Genomic DNA, 20,779 nt, shown 5'->3' on the forward strand with positions numbered 1-20,779 from the left:
GATTTCTATCATGAAAAGATACTGTGAAAATTGAAGGAACCTTTTTTTTCCTCTAACTTAGATTGTGTAAAAGTAAATATTTAGATAAATTATACCAGCATATAGTAAAACAATGAAAAGTTGCAATAATTTAACTTAGATTTATCCAATCTAAAAATTGTTTTAATGACAATGTACAAAAGCAAGCAAATGCTTTTATTCTTATGCGTAGCACTATAATACATTACACAGCTCAATGCATTATGCACCATTAGGAACACAGTATCATCATATACTCTACATATGTGAAAATGGTTCTCTGCAAAGATGGTACAAAGATTTCTAAATTTTCTATAAAATTCAGAACACAAACTGATATAGAAAAAGCAAATGCTTCTTATTCACGAGCAATAACAAGCACTTGTTTACCTACATTGCGACCACTAAAAAGGCCAACCAAAGCTGCAGGACCATTCTCAAGACCCTCAGCTATATCTTCCACATACACAATTTTCTCCTCTCTGATATGAGGGAGGACAAACTCCAAGAATTTGGGATACAGGTGAAAGAAATCAGCACTGTTAAAACCTTCCATTCGAATCCGCTTATATACGAGATGTGCCAAATTCGTTACACCTTCCGGTTGAGTAAGATTATACTGTGAAATCATTCCACATGCCGGTATGCGGCCATGGATTCTCATATTCAATAGTACAGCATCGAGTGTCTTTCCTCCAACATTCTCAAAGTAAATATCAATGCCTTCAGGAAAGTACCTGATTTATATTTGCCAGACATTAGTTAATAGTTGCTACCAATACACAAAAAAAGTAACATCTAAAACTTTCTATTACCAAACAGTTAAGTATAGAATACAAACCTTTTCAACGCTGCATTAAGGTCAGGCTCTTCCTTGTAATTGAAACCTTCATCAAATCCAAGTTTGTTCTTCAACAGTCAAAGGGTTTAAATTGACCATGTTCTTAATTTTATAAGGCTTGCCTACCACAATCACTTCGCTCCTTCAAGCATCATGATGAGGGACTAAGAAATGTCAAATAAATTGCTTAATCACTTCGCGTATATAGACCTTGTGCTTGAAGAATGTGGACCGTCACATATTTCATTTAATCACTTCGTCCCTACATGCCTAGTACTTCAAGAAATATGGACGAATAGTCTATAATGGCCCGAGCCCATTAAACATCAACAGATCTTAGCTCATTCATTTTAGACCTTACAAAATTAATATTATTATTAAAAAAAAATCTACAATTTGAATAACAATATTCATAAAAATCATTTTAAAAAATATAAAAAAAAATCATTTTTTTAATTGCATAACAAACATGCTCCTATATAGAACAAAGAGAGATAAGATAAACAAAGCAAATTGGACTCCATTACTCTTAAAGCTTCTAAAAAAAGTAAGGACTTCATTACTCTCTTAAAGCTTCTAAAATATTCCAATGACATGCTTCCAAAAAATATCTCTACTTATCTTGTAATAATGCATGCTCCATAAAGCCATTGGATTATTATATTTTAAATCACTAACTAATAATAATCAATATAAATCTATCAAAATAGTAACTGAATTTTATTAAGATCCAAACATGGCGGAAGTTAAGAACAAGCAAGTGGTTTTGAAGGATTATGTTTCTGGTTTTCCCAAAGAATCAGACCTGAACATCATCGACAGTACCATAACTCTTAAGATTCCACAAGGTTCAAACGATGTTCTTCTTGTCAAAAATCTCTACTTGTCTTGTGATCCTTACATGCGGAATCTCATGAACAAACCACAAGACTCTCTCTCTTCTCGTGCCTTTACTCCTCAATCTGTAAGTCTATATCCTTTTCTGGGTAACACCCTTTTCAGTATACGCATAATTGAGCCTTAAAGTGTGTTTTTTTATATGTAAATTGATGTTTCTGTTGCAAAGTTGCAAAATTGAAACTGTGTTGTGTAGCTCTACTGATGATTTTTGAGTAATTGCAGCCGTTAGGTGGTTATGGTGTGTCTAAAGTTCTGGAATCTGGACACAAAGATTATAAGGAAGGTGATTTGGTATATGGAGTTACTAAATGGGAAGAGTACAGCTTGATCCCTGCAGCTCAAGTAATTTTCAAAATTGAGCACACTGATGTTCCTCTTTCCTACTATACTGGAATTCTTGGTATGTAATTCGACAATTTCATTTTTTTTATGTTGATTTTTAGTGAAGAATTCATTTGATTTTTGATAATATGCAAGCCTCAAGTTATGATGTTTTCAATGCAGGTTATATATTATGGATGCAAATAACTCTTTTTTCACTAAATTATTTGTTTGATCTGTTCAAAGCTTTTGTATATTTATAACAGCCACTTACAATTTATTCTCTGCTTATAGTTTTGATAGTGATGATATTATTTTCTGGGTGAGCATCTAATAGCAACAAGCTTGATTGTCGCATAGTTTTCTGCTACTCAGTTGTGCCTTATTGATATATATTGTGTTTTTCTGCTAAGAACAGGTACGCCAGGGCTTACTGCGTATGCAGGTTTCTTTGAATTAGGAACTCCGAAGAAAGGAGAGAATGTTTTTGTTTCAGCTGCCTCAGGTGCAGTCGGTCAACTTGTCGGCCAATTTGCTAAATTGCATGGTTGCTATGTGGTTGGAAGTGCTGGAACTAAAGAAAAAGTGGATCTGTTGAAGAATAAATTTGGATATGATGAAGCCTTTAACTACAAAGAAGAACCAGACCTCGACGCAGCATTAAAAAGGTGAGTCTATAATTGTTTCGTGGAGGAGACATAAAAAAGTATAGTTATCGCATTGATAACACCAGATATGGTAGTGACTTATGGATACCAATATATGTAAATCAGGTATTTTCCGGAAGGAATTGACATTTACTTTGAGAATGTGGGAGGAAAGACACTTGATGCTGTACTCTTGAATATGAGAATCCATGGTCGCATACCTGTGTGTGGAATGATCTCACAGTACAATCTTACGCAACATGAAGGCATAACAAATTTAGCACACATCATCTATAAGCGGATCCGTATCCAGGGTTTTATTGTAGCTGATTTCCATCACCTGTATGCCAAATTCTGGGAGTTTATTCTGCCTCACGTAAGAGAAGGGAAGGCTGTGTATCTCGAAGACATAGCTGAGGGGCTTGAGAAAGGCCCTGCGGCCTTGGTGGGAATATTCAGTGGTCAAAATGTTGGTAAACAAGTGCTTGTTGTTGCTCGTGAATGAATTTTGATGCTTTCGTTTGATTTTTGTGTGTTGAATAAGAAGCTCTCTTTGTATGATGGCCTTTTGCAGCAACATTTCTCTTCTGTAGTGTTGATTGTAATTGCTTGCTTATGTGATATCTTGTGATTAATAAAATCTCTGCTATAGGCTTCTCTGTTACCTCCAATTGTATATAGTTTAATTATACTTTATTTGAATTTAAGTATAACCATTAAGTTATTGACCATTGTTTGATGTTATTAATTCCCTGCAAAATTTATATAGTACTGATATTTCGGATTCAAGATATGTATGTTGTGCAACTTGTGCTAGCGTCTGTCACTAACGGTGCACCAACACATATTATGAGTATTTGTCTGTGCAGTGTTTGGTGTATGTGTCTATGTCAGATATTCATAGCTCTAAATAAGATGTGCTCAAAGTGTTTTTATTTTTACAAAGACAAAAGGAGAATTAAAATTATAGGCATAAGGTCATGCCATGACAGAAAAAGATTACAAGAACACAATACAAAAGTACTATCTTTAAAGCCAACTAACAGAATCCATACAAAACTACAACCAATAAATGCCCCTAATCATATAATAATCCAGGTCAAAACAGGATGTTCACAATTGTTGGCTCAAGAACTAAATAACACGCTTCATCGGGATGCATCTTCTATAAAATACTTCAATCACTCTGATAATCTCTTATCTCTTGCTATTCGGTCCTTTTTGAAAACCCATTTCCCTTCATCTATCTAGTCACGAAGCCTAACTATATGTATATCCTTATTTCCTTTCTTTTTTGTTTTCCATTTCATATTTATACGATGATATTCAGTAGGGATTGTGACACTAGCGAAAATGTAGTCGAGCCTAATACTCACAAAGGTACAGCCTAGCTAATCTGGGAAGTACATGTGCACTTAGCGATCATAGGCGATTCAAAGACGTCATGGTTAAGTTACTTCAAGGTGAAACAAGGATTTGACGGCTAAGCCAGCTTGGGAGGTTTGCGTAGTAAGCATAGGCAGCAAGGTTAAGCCTAGGGTGGCTGGAATGACTTAAACTATAAGAGAGATTAGGCGCGTTAAGCGAGCCAGGACTGTGCGCTTAACGAGCATACCTTTCTCAAGCCTATAAATAAGAGTTTCAGATCTTCATTTGAGATATTCAATCATTTTTCAATTCATTCAATTCTAGAGGATTGGGTCTCATTTGTTGGAATTCAAGGTGTTTTCTTAGAGAAGCTAGGTTCTCACCACGAATCATAATAGAAGAGAATATGAGAGGAAGATCGGGGGCGGAGGCACTTTCCTACCTTGTTATTTTTTGTGTGTATTAATCACTATATAAAAATTATTTGTAGACGAAACTGTAACAAAAAAGATACAACTGATATGAAATATATGTAGAATATTGTCTCTGGAGGTATTGTTGATTCATGAAAGGAGGCAATCACTTTATCCATATGCATATAACTTATTTATGTTAATTGTTAAGTAAAATGATTAAGTTTGTTGTTTTGTTATTGTCAGCAAAGTTAATGTTATTATAGTTAGCAAGTAAAAGAAGTAACAAAGAAGAATATAGAAGAGGTTTTATTTATCATAAGATGTTACAGAAGCAAGAAATTACAATCAATACTATAGAGGAGAAAAAATATTGCACAAAGCCATAAAGGAAGAGCTTATTCAACATAAAAACAATCAAATGAAAACACTGGTAGCATTCATTCACGAGCAACAGCAAGCACTTGTTTACCAACATTCTGGCCATTAAATAATCCCACCAATGCTGCAGGGCCTTTCTCAAGTCCCTCAGCTATGTCTTCCACATATACAACCTTCCCTTCTCTTATGTGAGGAAGAACATACTCCAAGAATTTGGCATGCAGGTGATAGTAATCATTTACAACAAAACCTTGCATACGAATCCGTTTATACACAATATGTGCCAAATTTGTTACGCTTTCATGTTGCGTAAGATTATACTGTGAGATCATTCCACACACAGGTATGCGGCCGTTGGGCTTCATATTCAAAAGCACAGCATCAAGTGTCTTTCCTCCAACATTCTCAAAGTAAATGTCAATGCCTTCCGGAAAATACCTGATATACATAAATTGATATACATCGGTCACTAGCATATCTGATGTTACTATACGCGATAACAATACTTTTTTATATCAAAAACTAAACATACCGAACTAAAATTTCTCCTCTGCGAAACGATTTTAGACTGACCTTTTTAATGCTGCATCGAGGTCTTGCTCTTCTTTGTAGTTAAAGGCTTCATCATATCCAAATTTATTCTTCAACAGATCCACCTTTTCTTTAGTTCCAGCACTTCCAACAACATAGCAACCGTGCAATTTAGCGAATTGGCCAACAAGTTGACCAACAGCACCAGACGCAGCCGAAACAAAAACATTCTCTCCTTTCTTGGGAGAGCCTACTTCAAAGAAACCAGCATAAGCCGTCAATCCCGGCATACCTGTACTCAAACAAAAACACAACATATGTCAAAACTCAAAAGACACAACAAAATGATAAAATAACATAATATAAATTGAAATTATTGAATACATACCGAGAATTCCGGTATAATAAGAAAGTGGAACATCAGTATGCTGAATTTTTAAAAGTATTTGAGCTGCAGGGATCAAACTGTACTCTTCCCATTTAGTAAGCCCCCAAACTAAATCACCTTCCTTATAATCTTCGTGTCCAGATTCCAGAACTTTAGACACGCCACGACTAGCTATTGTCTGCAATTACACATAAAAAAAACTACTTTGTGGCTGAACTTTGCATATACTGATAAGGGTTTTGCTCAGGAAAGTATGTTGACTTACAGATTGAGGGGTGTAGGCAAGAGGATTGGCAGTTCCTTGTGGTTTGCTCATGAGCATCCGCATGTAAGGATCACAAGACAAGTAGAGATTTTTGAGCAGAACAAGATCGTTGGAACCTTCTGGAATGTTAAGAGTTATGGTACTGTCAACTATGGTCATGTCTGATTCTTTAGGGAAACCAGTAACATAATCATTCAGAATCACTTGTTTGTTGTTAACTTGCGCCATCTTAGTTACCTTGGTATGTTTTTTGATTGTTGAATCTGATTTCTGTTTATTTATAACACAAAACTCAAAGAAAAGTTTAACAATGTTGCAATGTCAAAGAGAACTAAGAACATAAATGTCAACGTTCACGGTGGATTTAATCCCACTGTCTCAAATCAATAATAAAATATTAATACTCATGGTTTCCCTTTTCTCTCTCTCTTTGTTGGAGAACCTATCTACATGAGTCCAATTTGCTGGCTTAATTTTTCAAGTCTCCCTCCAAATATTTTTCCAATAATTTTGATTGTTGGTTCTTCTTCCTACTATAAATCTAGAGTTTTAAACTAAACAAACCATATATCAATATGATTTCAAATCACGAAGCTTTATTTTTTCATATAGATTTACACAATGAAACTCTTCATCAAGAAATTGATAATGGTGATGTCCAACCATAAAATGCAAATGAAATTTACCACCCATTAGATTTAAATATCAGTGTAGTAGAAGAGATTGATCTCAACATCATTCCAAATTCTCCATTAATACCATCAGTAGAACAATTTTTGTATGATTTAAATATGCAACTATTTGATACATGTTTGAGTGAACATATTAGTAAGTAACTAAACAACATTCTACATTTTTTTAATTGCATATCCGTTAAATATTCTTGACAAAATCTTCCTTTTTTTTTTTTTGGATTGAGTATGATTGTATCACAATATGTTTAGTACATGAGTGTAGCACAAAATTTTTAATTAGGTTAATAGCACTAGTATTATTGCATATTATGGGAATACGTTGAAGTTTAATGTCAAAATCAAGCAATTGTTGTTTAAACAATAAAATTAAAGCACAACAACTACCTGCACTGACGTACTCCGCTTCAGTAGTTGACAAGGCAACAAAGACTAGCTTCTTTCTATGCCAACTAACTAAAGAATTCGAAAATAAGTGACAAGTTCCACTAGTACTCTTCCTATCTAATTGGCAACCGACAAAGCCGAGATCAAAGTAACCAACTAAATTGCAATCGCATCCTTTGGGATACCAAAATCCATACTTAGAAGTACCATGAAGATATCTAAGGATGCACTTTAGAGCTTTTAAATGAAATTTCTTATGAGCGGATTGATGTCTAGCGCACATGCACACACTAAACATAATGTCACGCCTAGATGCAATAAGATACAAGAGAGATCGAATCATACCTCTATACCTTTTGACATCATGACTACCTCAATCCAAAAAACCTTCTTTAACCCGCACTAACCAACGTGCATCTCACTCTTTTCAGAATGGTTTAATTAAACCTTTTAGATAAACCATTTTGCTGGTAAGTACCTGCAGTAGTTTTGTGCCTTGCCATACCATACACAACACAATAGCTGTCAAAAGTTTCATTGCAAAATTCAAGACCATTTTTCGTCCACAACCTCTTGACTTTTCTGCCATTTTAGTTTTCAACCAGAGTGTTCCAACTTTAGAAAATTTTAAAAGTTTCATCCTTAGTTTTCTGAATGAATACCCACAACTTTCGTGAGTAATCATCAATTATAGATATAAATATCTTGCACCTAAGTGTGAGGGAGGTCCCCAATGATCATCTTAGATATGGTCAACGAATCCATGTGTTCTTTGTTTACCTTTGTTAAATTTCACCATACAGAATTTACCAAATACACAAGGTTCACAAAACTCATATTTTTCGACTTTGTCACCACCTAGCATATTTTGCTTTCACAATTCGACCAGACCCCTTTCGCTGACATGGCCAACTCTTATTTGCCATAACTCAGTCTTCGACACAGGTTTTGTGGATGCTGCATCTGCTGAACCACTTACAACCTCAAACTCAAGGGTATACAGGTCTTGCCTCTTTTTGCCTCTCAAAACTTCCTTCGATCCTTCATTGCCCGTAGGATTCTTTAATCTCCCTTGAAAACATATTATTTCTTGTCAGAGAAATCAAATTTCAATTATGATCAATTACATACTTGGCACTAGTCAATATCTTTATTGACTCATCATGAAGCTTGAATTTAACAGATCTAATTTCTGCAATTTTGCAGGCTTTGTTGTTTCTTAGCAACACCGATCCACCAACTTGGTCACATAATTCCTCAAACACATCTTTCTTTGAAGTCATGTGCCAAGTGCAACCTGAATCCATAATCAATTCCTTGTTAGAAACCACTAGTACATCACCTGATTCATAATCATCTTGAATAATAGTTGCATTGCCATTGTCCTTGCCATCGCCATAACTCTTCAACATGTGACGACACATTTTTCTATTATGAACTTCCTTCTTATGGTTGTAACACCTAATAGCGGAAACACAACCACCATAACTTTCGTGAGTAATCATCAACTATAGATAGAAAATATCTTGCACCTAAGTGTGAGGGAGGTCCCTAACGATCGTCTTAGATATAGTCAAGGAATCCATGTGTTCTTTGTTTACCTCTGTTAAATTTCACCCTACAAAATTTACCAAATACACAAGGTTCACAAAACTCCTATTTTTCGACCTCGTCACCACCTAGCATATTTTGCTTTCGCAATTCGACCAGGCCCCTTTTGCTGACATGACCAACTCTTATATGCCATAACTCAGTCTTTGACACAGGTTTTGTGGATGTTGCATCTGCTGAACCACTTACAACCTCATACTCAAGGGTATACAGGTCATGCCTCTTGTTGCCCTAAAGACTTCCTCCGACCCCTTCATTACCCTTAGGATTCTTTACTCTCCTTTGAAAACATATCCTTTCTTGTCAGAGAAATCAAATTTCTATTACAATCAATTACATACTTGACACTAGTCAATAGCTTTATTGACTCATCATGAAGCTGGAATTTGACAGATCCAATTTCTGCAATTTTGCAGGCTTTGTTGTTTCTTAGTAACACCGATCCACCATCTTGGTCACATAATTCCTCAAACACATATTTGTTTGGAATCATGTGTCAAGTGCAACCTGAATCCATAATCCATTCCTTGCTAGAAACCACCAGTACATCAGCTGGTTCATAATAATCTTGAACAATGGTTGCATTGCCATTGTCCTTGCCATCGCCATAACTCTTCAACATGTCAGGACACATTTTTCTAATATGACCTTCCTTATTATGGTGGTAACACATAATAGCAGAAACACCGCCACCATAAGACTTATGTGGACCTTTACCATTTTTCTTCTCAAACTTACAGACAATCCTTCACCAATAGATGATGGCTTGTACTCCTTTCTTTTGTTCAAATCCTTCAAGTACAAGGATGATTAAACTTCTTCAAAAGACAGGGACTCTCTTCTGCACAAGAGGGTTTCTTTGATGTGAGTACGAGATCTTGGTAAAACAAATAACAACAACACTTGATCTTCATCATTGATGGTAACTTCAATATTCTCCATATCAAGATTCAGCTTATTGAACATATCTAGTTTTTGAGTCAAGACTTTGTCTTCACTCATCTTGAATGTATACAAAGCTTTCTTCAGGTAGAGGCGATTGACCAACGATTTGGTCATGTACAAACTTTCGAGTTTCGCACACACCAGCTGCAGTTTTCTCCTTCGAAACTTGCCGGAGAACCTTATCACCAAGCTTCAATACAATGACGCTGTGGGCTTTCTCTATCATCTCCCTCTTCTCTTTCGTCGTTAGGGCAACATCCATCTTTTCCGATTCTTTCGATGCTTCTAACAAACTCTATTGAATAATAAGGACTTGTATCTTCAAGCGCCACAGACTGAAATCATTCACTCCGGTAAATTTTTCAATCTCATACTGTGTTGACGACATCTTCTCCATCACGCTCACTACACCAATTTGTTGTGAAAACGATGCCCAAAAAACAGAGTATGATCGGTTTCTTTATCAGCAAGAGAGAAAAAAGAAGAGAAAAACAATTCATAGTGGTATAAAACCCTGAATTCTTGATTCAATTACACATTTGGGAACAATATTTACAATTGAATCTCAACCACACCACTTTCTCCTTCAATCAGGATTGTAAAGAAGTGAGGACTATTATGCTATTTATAAGAAAACTAAACCCTAACTTTCAGCTAACATACTAAACAATTGAGCCATCAGAGTGACCCAACTCAACATGCTAACAACCTAGCATATTTCGACAACTACACTAGCTCTTCGACTTCGACAGAATTTGCTACCACACTACCTTATAAGTTATAACCCATAAGTTACATGAAGGATCATTGCTACATAAATTTTGCAGAAATTAAAGTAAAAAAGCAAAACCATAGTTAATAACTTAATGACTGCAAACAAAACTTAATGAAATTTGCAATATAATATTAGAAATAACAAATAAGCATATGGCAGAGGTTTTATTTATCATAAGATGTTACAGAAGCAAGCAATTACAATACTATAGTGGAAAAAAATATATTGCACAAGGTCATACTAAGAGAGCTTATTCAACATAAAGGAATAAAATGATGCATTAAAATTCATTCACGAGCAACAACAAGCACTTGTTTACCAACATTCTGCCCACTAAATAATCCCACTAATGCTTCAGGACCTTTCTCAAGTCCCTCAGCTATGTCTTCTACATACACAACCTTCCCTTCTCTGATATATGGCAGGACATACTCCAAGAATTTGGGATACAGGTGATAGAAATCACCTACAACAAAACCTTGCATACGAATCCGTTTATACACAAGTTGTGCCAAATTCGTTACACCTTCATGTTGCGTAAGATTATACTGTGAGATCATTCCACACACAGGTATGCGACCATGGATTCTCATATTCAGGAGTACAGCATCAAGTGTCTTTCCTCCGACATTCTCATAGTATATGTCAATACCTTCCGGAAAATACCTGATTTACATAAATTGATATACATCAATCACTAGCATGTCTGATGTTACTAGATGCGATAACAATATTGTTTTATATCAATAACTAAACATATATAACTAAAATTTCTCCTACGAGAAACGATTATAGCTGACCTTTTTAATGCTGCATCAAGGTCTTGCTCTTCTTTGTAGTTAAAGGCTTCATCATATCCAAATTTATTCTTTAACAGATCTACCTTTTCTTTAGTTCCAGCACTTCCAACGACGTAGCAACCATGCAATTTCGCGAATTGGCCAACAAGTTGACCAACAGCGCCAGAGGCGGCTGAAACAAAAACATTCTCTCCTTTCTTAGGACATCCTACTTCAAAGAAACCTGCATAAGCGGTCATCCCCGGCATACCTGTACTCAAGCAAAAACACCACATATGTCACAAGACACAACACAATGACAAAATAACATAATATAAATTGAAATTATTGAATACATACCGAGAATTCCGGTATAGTAAGAAAGTGGAACATCAGGATGCTCAATTTTGAAAAGTATTTGAGCTGCAGGTATCAAGCTGTACTCTTCCCATTTAGTAAACCCCCAAACTAAATCACCTTCCTTATAATCTTTGTGTCCAGATTCCAGAACTTTCGACACGCCACGACCAGCTATCGGCTACAATTACTAAAAAGTTATCAGTAGCTGCATATTAAAACTTCAATTCTTTGATTAATTTCCATCTCAGTTTAAAAATAGAACTGAAATTCTAATCACAAAAACTACACATCAAGGAGTTTTTAGCTCAAATCACATACCCAAACCAACAAGTTGACACATAAAGGAAAACACACTTTAAGGCTTAATTTTGCTTATACAGAAAAGAGTTTTGCTCAAAAAAGAATATCGACTTACAGATTGAGGGGTGTACGCAAGAGGATTGGCAGTTCCCTGTGGTTTGTTCATGAGACCTCGCATGTAAGGATCACAAGACAAGTAGAGATTTTTGAGCAGAACAAGATCGTTGGAACCTTCAGGAATCTTAAGAGTTATAGTACTGTCAACCATGTCCATGTTTGATTCTTTAAGAAAACCAGTAACATAGTCCTTCAGAATCACTTTCTTGTTCTTAACTTGCGCCATCTTAGTTATTTGGTATGTTTTCTCTATTGTTGAATCTGATTTCTGTTTATTTATAAATCAAAACTCAAAGAAAAGTTTAACAAAAGTTGCACTGTCAAAGTGAAACTAAGAACATAAATGTCAATATTCATGTGTGGATTTATTATGAAAGAATTTTAAAATATTGTTAAGGATGAGAAAGTCTCCTAGTCAAAACAAATGATGAAAAAGTCTCAAGACTTTTATTGTGGGAAAGCGAGATAAAATCATCACAAGCGTCATAAACAGAAGCTTTTTTCAACATGGTAGACTATTCTTCGAATAGTTTCAATCTCGGAAAATACTTATGATTTACGTGCGTTTCCATGCAAGTATTTCTTTTCAATCTCATTTAAGAATAGATGATCTTTAGTATGCAGATGGTCAAAGACCCTTTAAATCTCATTAAAGTAATGTTATTAATTCTTTGGAAATAGTATATGTGAATAGGAATTAGTTTAAATGTATTTATTTAGTGTAATTACAGATATAGCCCTGTAACCTTTATATATACGAGAAATAATAATGAGAAAAGTATCAAGCCAAGAATTATTGACATGGTATCAGTAGGTTTTCGATCAAACCTGTGAGTTTTAGGTTACTCTTGGCTTTATTCAGCGACACCCCACTGGGTCGCTCTTGAAATCGTCTCGGTAGATCTCGTTTCTCGGTACTTGAAATCATCTCGGTTCTCGGTAATCTCTTCCAAGATTGCGATTCTAATCTCGGGTGCTTACAAATCGTGTTTGCTTTGATCGTGTTATCGTATCGGTGTCGACAAATATTCTGAATTAGGGTTTTGACTCTGTGTCGGCAATTATTCTGAATTAGGGTTTTGACTCTGTGTCGGCAATTATTCTGAATTAGAGTTTTGACTCTGTGTCGGCAATTATTCTGAATTAGGGTTTTGACTTGGTGTCGGCGAGTATCCTGAATTGGGGTGTTGATTTGGTGTCGACAAGTATTTTCTTCAGTGTTCCGTTGGTGTTTCTTGTTTCACGTTAACAAAATTGTTACGTTAACAAAATTGTTCTTAAGTCATCTCTGATATTATGGCTTCCGAAGAAGAGATAGATCATATTTGTGTTCGTTTTATCGGAAATAATTATCTTGTTTGGGAATTTCAATTTCGGATGTATGTCAAAGGGAAAGGATTATGGAGTCACTTGGACGATGTCTCTTTGGCACCGTTAGAGACAACTGACTTAGATGCATGGGAAATAGAAGATGCTCAGATTATCACTTGGATTCTCGGTACTATTGATCCTCACATGATTAATAATTTGCAATCTTTTTCCACTGCCCAAGAAATGTGGAACTACTTGAAGCGTATCTATAACCTAGACAATGCGGCCAAATGTTTTCAGTTGGAGCTAGACATTGCCAATTACAAACAAGGCAATCTGTCTGTTCAAGAATATTATTCTGGTTTTTTGAATTTGTGGACAGAACACTCTGCAATTTGATGTTCCCAAAAGTTCTCTCGCGGATGTCCAAGAGGTCTACAATACTAGTAGGCGAGATCAATTTCTCATGAAGCTTCGTGCAGAATTTGAGGTTGTCAGAGGTGCCTTGTTGAATAGGAATCCCGTTCCTTCTTTAGATACATGTGTCGGTGAACTTCTCAGAGAGGAACAACGTCTTGCTACTCAAGGATCCATGTCTCGTGATGTTGTCATTTCTGAGTCAGCTATGTTTGCATATGCTCCTCATAGTAGAGGTAAAGGTCGTGATATTCGACATGTCCAATGTTTCTCTTGCAAACAATTTGGACATTTTGCTCAGAGTTGCAGTAAGAAGTTTTGTAATTATTGCAAGAAGCGGGGCCATATTATCTCTGATTGTCCCACCCGTCCTCCACGATCAGCACAACGTTCGGTGCAAGCATTTTCTGCTAGTACAAGCTCTGCAGTTGGTCCTTCCATCACCAATCCATCTAATGGTGCTGCTCTCCAACCTGAAATAATCCAACAGATGGTACTTTCCGCTCTATCAACCTTGGGAATTCAGGGTAAGTCTTCGAATGTTTCCCGCCCGTGGTTTCTTGATTCTGGTGCATCCAATCACATGACCGCCTCTTTTGAATACTTGCACAATTTACATTCTTACCATGGTAATCAGAAAATTCAAATTGCGGATGGTAATGCTCTCTCTATCACGAATGTTGGTGACCTCAACTCTGATTTTCGGGATGTGTTTGTAGCACCTGGACTTGCTTCCAATTTATTATCTGTTGGTCAATTGGTTGATAATAATTGTAATGTAAATTTTTCTCGTGATGGTTGCCTTGTGCAGGAACAGGTGTCGGGGAAGGTGGTTGCGAAGGGGCCTAAAGTGGGAAGACTGTTTCCACTTCAGTTTATTTCTAGTCATTTATCTCTTGTTTGTAAAAATGTCTTGGATTCTTATGAGGATTGGCATAGAAAATTGGGTCATCCTAACTCTGCTGTTTTATCTCATTTATTTAAAAATGGTTTATTGGGAAATAAAAGTGTTGTTTCTAATGCCTCTCTTTCATGTTCTGTTTGCAAATTAGCTAAAAGTAAAACACTTCCTTTTCCGTCTGGTGCTTATCGGGCTTCCTCTTGTTTTGAACTGATTCATAGTGATGTATGGGGTATGTCTCCTGTAGTTTCTCATGCTCGCTATAAATATTTTGTCACATTTATTGATGATTATAGTCGTTTTACTTGGATATATTTTCTTCGGTCTAAATCTGAAGTGTTTTCTATGTTTAAGAAATTTCTGACATATGTTGAAACTCAATTTCATGAAAGTGTTAAAATTTTTCGCTCTGATTCTTGTGGTGAGTACATGTCTCGTGAGTTTCAAGAATTTCTTCAACAAAAAGGCATTTTGTCTCAACGATCTTGTCCCAATACCCCCCAACAAAATGGGATGGCAGAACGCAAGAATCGTCATTTGCTTGATGTGACCCGCACTTTACTTCTTCAAGCTTCTGTACCACCCAGATTTTGGGTGGAGGCTCTTTCCACAGCTGTCTTCTTGATCAATCGTCTTCCTTCTACGGTTATTTTATCTCGATTCTCCCTTTTTTCGTCTTTTTAAAATTCAGCCTAATTATAATGATTTACATACCTTTGGATGTGTTTGTTTTGTTCACTTACCTCCATTTGAAAGGCATAAGCTTGGAGCGCAGTCTGTTCAATGTGCGTTTATGGGGTATAGTCACTCTCATAAGGGATTTGTGTGTTATGATGTCACTAATCATCGTTTTCGTATTTCTAGGAATGTGACATTTTTTGATAATCAGTTTATGTTTCCATGTGTTTCTCCTGTCATGAATGATATTGTTACTCTTCCTAAGTTTTCTATTATGCATCAATCTATAGAACGCTATAAACCAGGTCATGTATATGTCAGAAAACACAAACAGCAGGTTCCCACACCCCTTCCCGACGCTGAACCGCCACCTGATCCTGTAATGGTTGAACCACGACGTTCTGGTCGAATATCTCGAGCACCAGATAGATATTCACCAGACAGGTATGATTCCTCACATACTTCTCTGACTGCCACACTCTCTAGCATATCTATTCCTACTTGCTATTCACAGGCTGTTAAAGATGTACGTTGGATAAAAGCAATGAATGAGGAACTTCAAGCTCTTCAAAAGAATTTCACATGGGATATTGTCTCCTGCCCTCCTGATGTTAAACCCATTGGCTGCAAATGGGTGTATTCTGTGAAATTGAATTCTGATGGGTCCCTTAACCGTTTCAAGGCTCGCTTGGTTGCCTTAGGAAACAAGCAGGAATATGGAATTGATTATGATGAGACATTTGCACCGGTTGCCAAAATGACATCTGTTCGTACTGTACTCTCTATAGCTACTTTTAATGGGTGGACTCTTCATCAATTAGATGTGAAAATGCTTTTCTTCATGGTGACCTGGCGGAAGATATTTATATGACTCCTCCTCAAGGTTTATTTCCGTCATCTAAGGGTGTGTGCAAGCTCAAACGCTCCTTATATGGTTTGAAACAAGCGCCTAGAGCATGGTATGAAAAATTTCGCTCCACTCTACTTGGGTTTTCCTTTACTCAGATTCAGTACGATTCTTCTCTATTTATTCATAGAACATCTACTGGAATTGTCCTACTTCTTCTGTATGTTGATGATATGATTATTACTGGTTCTGATCATGCTTCCATTCAAAGCCTTAAACAGCAGTTACAAGCAGTGTTTCATATGAAAGATCTTGGTAATTTGCATTATTTTCTTGGTCTTGAGGTTCATTCTACATCCAAGGGCATATTCCTCCATCAACACAAGTATGCCACAGATTTAATTTCTATGGCTGGTCTGCAATCGGCTAATCCAGTAGATACTCCTCTTGAGGTTAATGTTAAATATCATCGTGATGATGGTGATCTGTTGCATGATCCCTTATTGTATCGCCAACTCGTGGGTAGCCTTAATTACTTGACTATTACTCGCCCTGACATATCATTTGCTGTTCAACAAGTAAGTCAATTCATGCACTCTCCTCGCCACCTACACCTGGCAGCAGTTCGACGTATAATTCGTTACTTGAAGGGAAGCTCTCATCGTGGTTTATTCTTTCCTACTGGCGTTCCTCTTAAATTGAGTGCTTATAGTGATGCCGATTGGGCAGGGTGCCCTGATACTCGACGATCTGTCACTGGTTGGTGCATGTTTCTTGGCTCTTCATTGATCTCATGGAAAAGTAAGAAACAAGCGAGAGTCTCTAAATCTTCTACTGAATCTGAGTATCGTGCCATGTCTGCTGCTTGTTCTGAAATAATTTGGCTTCATGGTCTTTTGGCTGAACTTGGATTTCCTCAAATAGAGCCAACTTCACTTTATGCTGACAATACAAGTGCCATCCAAATTGTTGCGAATCCTGTTTTTCATGAACGCACCAAACATATTGAAGTTGATTGTCACTCAATCCGTGACGCTTATGATGACAGAATAATATCACTTCCTCATGTCAGTACTCAGTTGCAGATTGCAGATATTCTTACCAAGGTTGTTCCGCGTCCACGTCATCAGTTTCTTGTTAGCAAATTGATGCTCATTGACAAGCAGCATCAATTTGAGGGGGGATGTGAATAGGAATTAGTTTAAATGTATTTATTTAGTGTAATTACAGATATAGCCCTGTAACCTTTATATATACGAGAAATAATAATGAGAAAAGTATCAAGCCAAGAATTATTGACAGTATAGAGTATCAATTAGATGACATGATCGTTCAATTGATGAAAAAGATGTTATAGAATAATAATGCAAGTGTAGAATGAAGAAGGTGTGGGACAAAGGCTTGTTCTTGGTACGCTTGCAAATTATGATCTGGTCAATAAAAACTTCACCTAATTTACTTCTAGATGAGCCATCACCTCTGGCAAAGTTCTTCGACTTGCATAAAGGATCTTCAAGGTAATCTAATGCAACATTCTCATGTAACATTTCAACTGATTGATATGGAAATTCATTACATCCATATGCGCTTTGAAAACTAATTTGGAGATTGAGGCCACAAACCTAGTACATCTGAAATCTCGAGTGTGGTTGGTGAGATTCACTTTCAGTCCCTTCTACTCAAGATAAAAAACTTCAGCAAAGTCTTCAAAGGTGAACTTGACCAACATACCATTAAATGGACAATCTAAACCACTGGCGGTGTTGCGAATGCCAACACAAGTTAGACAACTAACACACTTAAATTGAAGTGTTGGCGCTACATAAATTTTGGGAGAAATTAATGTAAAAACGCAAAACCATAGTTAATAACTTAATGGTTTCAAATAAAACTTAATTAAATTGGGAAAATACTATTAGATGTAACACAGAAACATATAGCAGAGGTTTTATATATCATTAGATGTCATGGAAGCAATCAATTACAGTCAATACGATAGTGGAGAACAAATATTGCACAAAGCCATAAAGAGAGCTTATTCAACATAAAAACAATCAAATGAAAGCACTAGCATTCATTCATGAGCAACAACAAGCACTTGTTTACCAACATTCTGACCACTAAATAATCCCACCAATGCTGCAGGGCCTTTCTCAAGTCCCTCAGCTATGTCTTCCACATACACAACCTTCCCTTCTCTGATATAAGGCAGGACATACTCCAAGAATTTGGCATACAGGTGATAGAAATCACCTACAACAAAACCTTGCATACGAATCCGTTTATACACAAGATGTGCCAAATTTGTTACGCCTTCATGTTGCGTAAGATTGTACTGTGAGATCATTCCACACACAGGTATGCGGCCATTGAGCTTCATATTCAAGAGTACAGCATCTAGTGTCTTTCCTCCAACATTCTCATAGTAAATGTCAATGCCTTCCGGAAAATACCTGATTTACATAAATTGGTATCCATAAGTCACTAGCATCTCTGGTGTTATCAATGCGATAACTATACTTTTTTATGTCAATAAATAAACATATAGAACTAAAATGTCTCCTCCACGAAACGATTATAGACTCACCTTTTTAATGCTGCATCTAGGTCTTGCTCTTCTCTGTAGTTAAAGGCTTCATCGTATCCAAATTTATTCTTTAACAGATCTACCTTTTCCTTAGTTCCAGCACTTCCAACCACATAGCAACCGTGCAACTTCGCAAATTGGCCAACAAGTTGACCAACAGCGCCAGAGGCGGCTGAAACAAAAACATTCTCTCCTTTCTTAGGACTTCCTACTTCAAAGAAACCTGCATATGCTGTCATTCCTGGCATACCTGTTCTCAAACAAAAACAAAACATATGTCAAAAAGATACAACACAATGACAGAAAACTACGCGACCAACGTCATTATAAATTGAAATCGTTGAATACATACCGAGAATTCCAGTATAGTAAGAAAGTGGAACATCAGTGTGCTCAATTTTGAAAAGTATTTGAGCTGCAGGGATCAAACTGTACTCTTCCCATTTAGTAAACCCCCACACTAAATCACCTTCCTTATAATCTTTGTGTCCAGATTCCAGAACTTTCGACACGCCACAACCAGCTATCGCCTGCAATTACACATAAAAAAAAAGCTACTTTATGACTTAATTTTGCATATACAGAAAAGGATTTTGCTCAGAAAAGTATATCGACTTACAGATTGAGGGGTGTAGGCAAGAGGATTGGCAGTTCCTTGTGGTTTGTTCATGAGACCTCGCATGTAAGGATCACAAGACAAGTAGAGATTTTTGAGCAGAACAAGATCGTTGGAACCTTGTGGAATCTTAAGAGTTATGGTGCTGTCAACTATGGTCATGTCAGATTCTTTAGGAAAACCAGTAACATAATCATTAAGAATCACTTGTTTGTTGTTAACTTGCGCCATCTTAGTTACTTGGTATGTTTTTTGATTGTTGAATCTGATTTCTGTTTATTTATAACACAAAATTGAAAGAAAAGTTGCAATATGAAAGAGAAAGTAGGAACATAAATGTCAACTTTCATGTGTGGATTTATTATGAAAGAATTTTAAAATATTGTTAAGGATGAAAAGTGTCGTAGTCAAAAAAATGATGAAAAACTTCTAAACTTTTATATTCCTTTATTGTGGGAAAACGAGATATCAGTATGCTCAATTTTAAAAAGTATTTGAGATGAAGAAATCAAATTGTATTCTTCTCATGTACAGAATCACCAGCTATTATTTATTAGCTGCAATTACTCAAAAAACATCAGAAGCTTTTTTCAACATTGTTGACTATTCTTTGATTAGTCTTTCATTTGAGTTTTGTTTCATATTGATTAAAAACAGTTTTATTAAATTAGTATTGAAACACACTTTAAATTAGTACAGTAGGGCCTACACCCTCTCAACTTTTCAAACTCATACCGAATAAATATTTATATGTATTTTTAATCATGAACCCTCTCAAATTTAAGCAATTGCACCATGTTACACCAATGCTTTTTCTTCTTTCTCATTATCTAAAAACCTTGAATCTGAACACCCTAGTTACAAGGAATGTGATTCTCTAAATGGGGAGAGAGTAGTTTAGTCCCTCCAATTTAGATATTTTCAAAATTCAGCACATTCTTGTCCCACTTTCTTACTATATTTGAATATAACAGTTTGAATTAAGACTTTTTCATCCTTTTTGATTTGGAGACTTTATATCCTAAAAAATAGTTTATAATCCTTTCACATTTTAACATCACAATCATCACATTTTCTTTGAGTTTTGAATTATAAGTAATAATAGGGAAAAAGTTAAGACCAAACAAGTGATTCTGAAGGATTATGTTACTGGTTTTCCTAAAGAATCAGACGTGAACATCATCGACAGTACCATAACTCTTAAGCTTCCAGAAAGTTCCAACGATTTTGTTCAGTTAAAACATCTCTACCTGAACATCATTGACAGTACCATAACTCTTAAGCTTCCATAAAGTTCCAACGATTTTGTTCAGTTAAAACATCTCTATCTGTCACGTTAAGCCAATTTAGTCGGTAACTGTGCAGAGATATCAGATGCAGGAG

General features: G+C 36.1%; 4 protein-coding genes across 5 annotated transcripts; 1 reads left to right on the forward strand and 3 right to left on the reverse strand.

The window, feature by feature from the left end:
* Nucleotides 1-123: 123 nt before the first annotated feature.
* Nucleotides 124-6,421, reverse strand: LOC131616164 (2-alkenal reductase (NADP(+)-dependent)-like). 2 transcript variants are annotated; one of them, XM_058887423.1, is made up of 4 exons: nt 6,074-6,379; nt 5,809-5,986; nt 5,463-5,712; nt 124-755 (listed from the first exon to the last, which is right to left on the reverse strand). In XM_058887423.1, exons 1-4 carry the CDS (start codon nt 6,299-6,301, stop codon nt 377-379), a joined length of 1,035 nt encoding a protein of 344 aa, XP_058743406.1. In that variant the 5' UTR covers nt 6,302-6,379; the 3' UTR covers nt 124-376. The 2 variants fall into 2 exon arrangements, with proteins under 2 accessions (XP_058743406.1, XP_058743405.1); XM_058887422.1 differs by lacking the exon at nt 124-755 and adding an exon at nt 4,777-5,327 and having other exon boundaries at nt 6,074-6,421.
* LOC131616163 (NADPH-dependent oxidoreductase 2-alkenal reductase-like) lies at nt 1,521-3,391 on the forward strand. Its single transcript, XM_058887421.1, has 4 exons — nt 1,521-1,823; nt 1,982-2,159; nt 2,499-2,748; nt 2,854-3,391. The coding sequence occupies exons 1-4, from the start codon at nt 1,596-1,598 to the stop codon at nt 3,230-3,232; spliced, it is 1,035 nt and encodes a 344-aa protein (XP_058743404.1). The 5' UTR covers nt 1,521-1,595; the 3' UTR covers nt 3,233-3,391.
* Nucleotides 6,422-10,612: 4,191 nt separating the features above from the next.
* LOC131618027 (2-alkenal reductase (NADP(+)-dependent)-like) lies at nt 10,613-12,383 on the reverse strand. The gene is made up of 4 exons (XM_058889296.1): nt 12,038-12,383; nt 11,623-11,800; nt 11,284-11,533; nt 10,613-11,149 (listed from the first exon to the last, which is right to left on the reverse strand). The coding sequence occupies exons 1-4, from the start codon at nt 12,263-12,265 to the stop codon at nt 10,771-10,773; spliced, it is 1,035 nt and encodes a 344-aa protein (XP_058745279.1). The 5' UTR covers nt 12,266-12,383; the 3' UTR covers nt 10,613-10,770.
* Nucleotides 12,384-18,100: 5,717 nt separating this feature from the next.
* Nucleotides 18,101-19,727, reverse strand: LOC131618028 (2-alkenal reductase (NADP(+)-dependent)-like). Its single transcript, XM_058889297.1, has 4 exons — nt 19,400-19,727; nt 19,133-19,310; nt 18,781-19,030; nt 18,101-18,646 (listed from the first exon to the last, which is right to left on the reverse strand). The coding sequence occupies exons 1-4, from the start codon at nt 19,625-19,627 to the stop codon at nt 18,268-18,270; spliced, it is 1,035 nt and encodes a 344-aa protein (XP_058745280.1). The 5' UTR covers nt 19,628-19,727; the 3' UTR covers nt 18,101-18,267.
* Nucleotides 19,728-20,779: the final 1,052 nt, after the last annotated feature.

This window comes from Vicia villosa, linkage group LG7 (genome assembly GCF_029867415.1).
Source record: "Vicia villosa cultivar HV-30 ecotype Madison, WI linkage group LG7, Vvil1.0, whole genome shotgun sequence".
Taxonomy (NCBI): domain Eukaryota; kingdom Viridiplantae; phylum Streptophyta; class Magnoliopsida; order Fabales; family Fabaceae; genus Vicia; species Vicia villosa.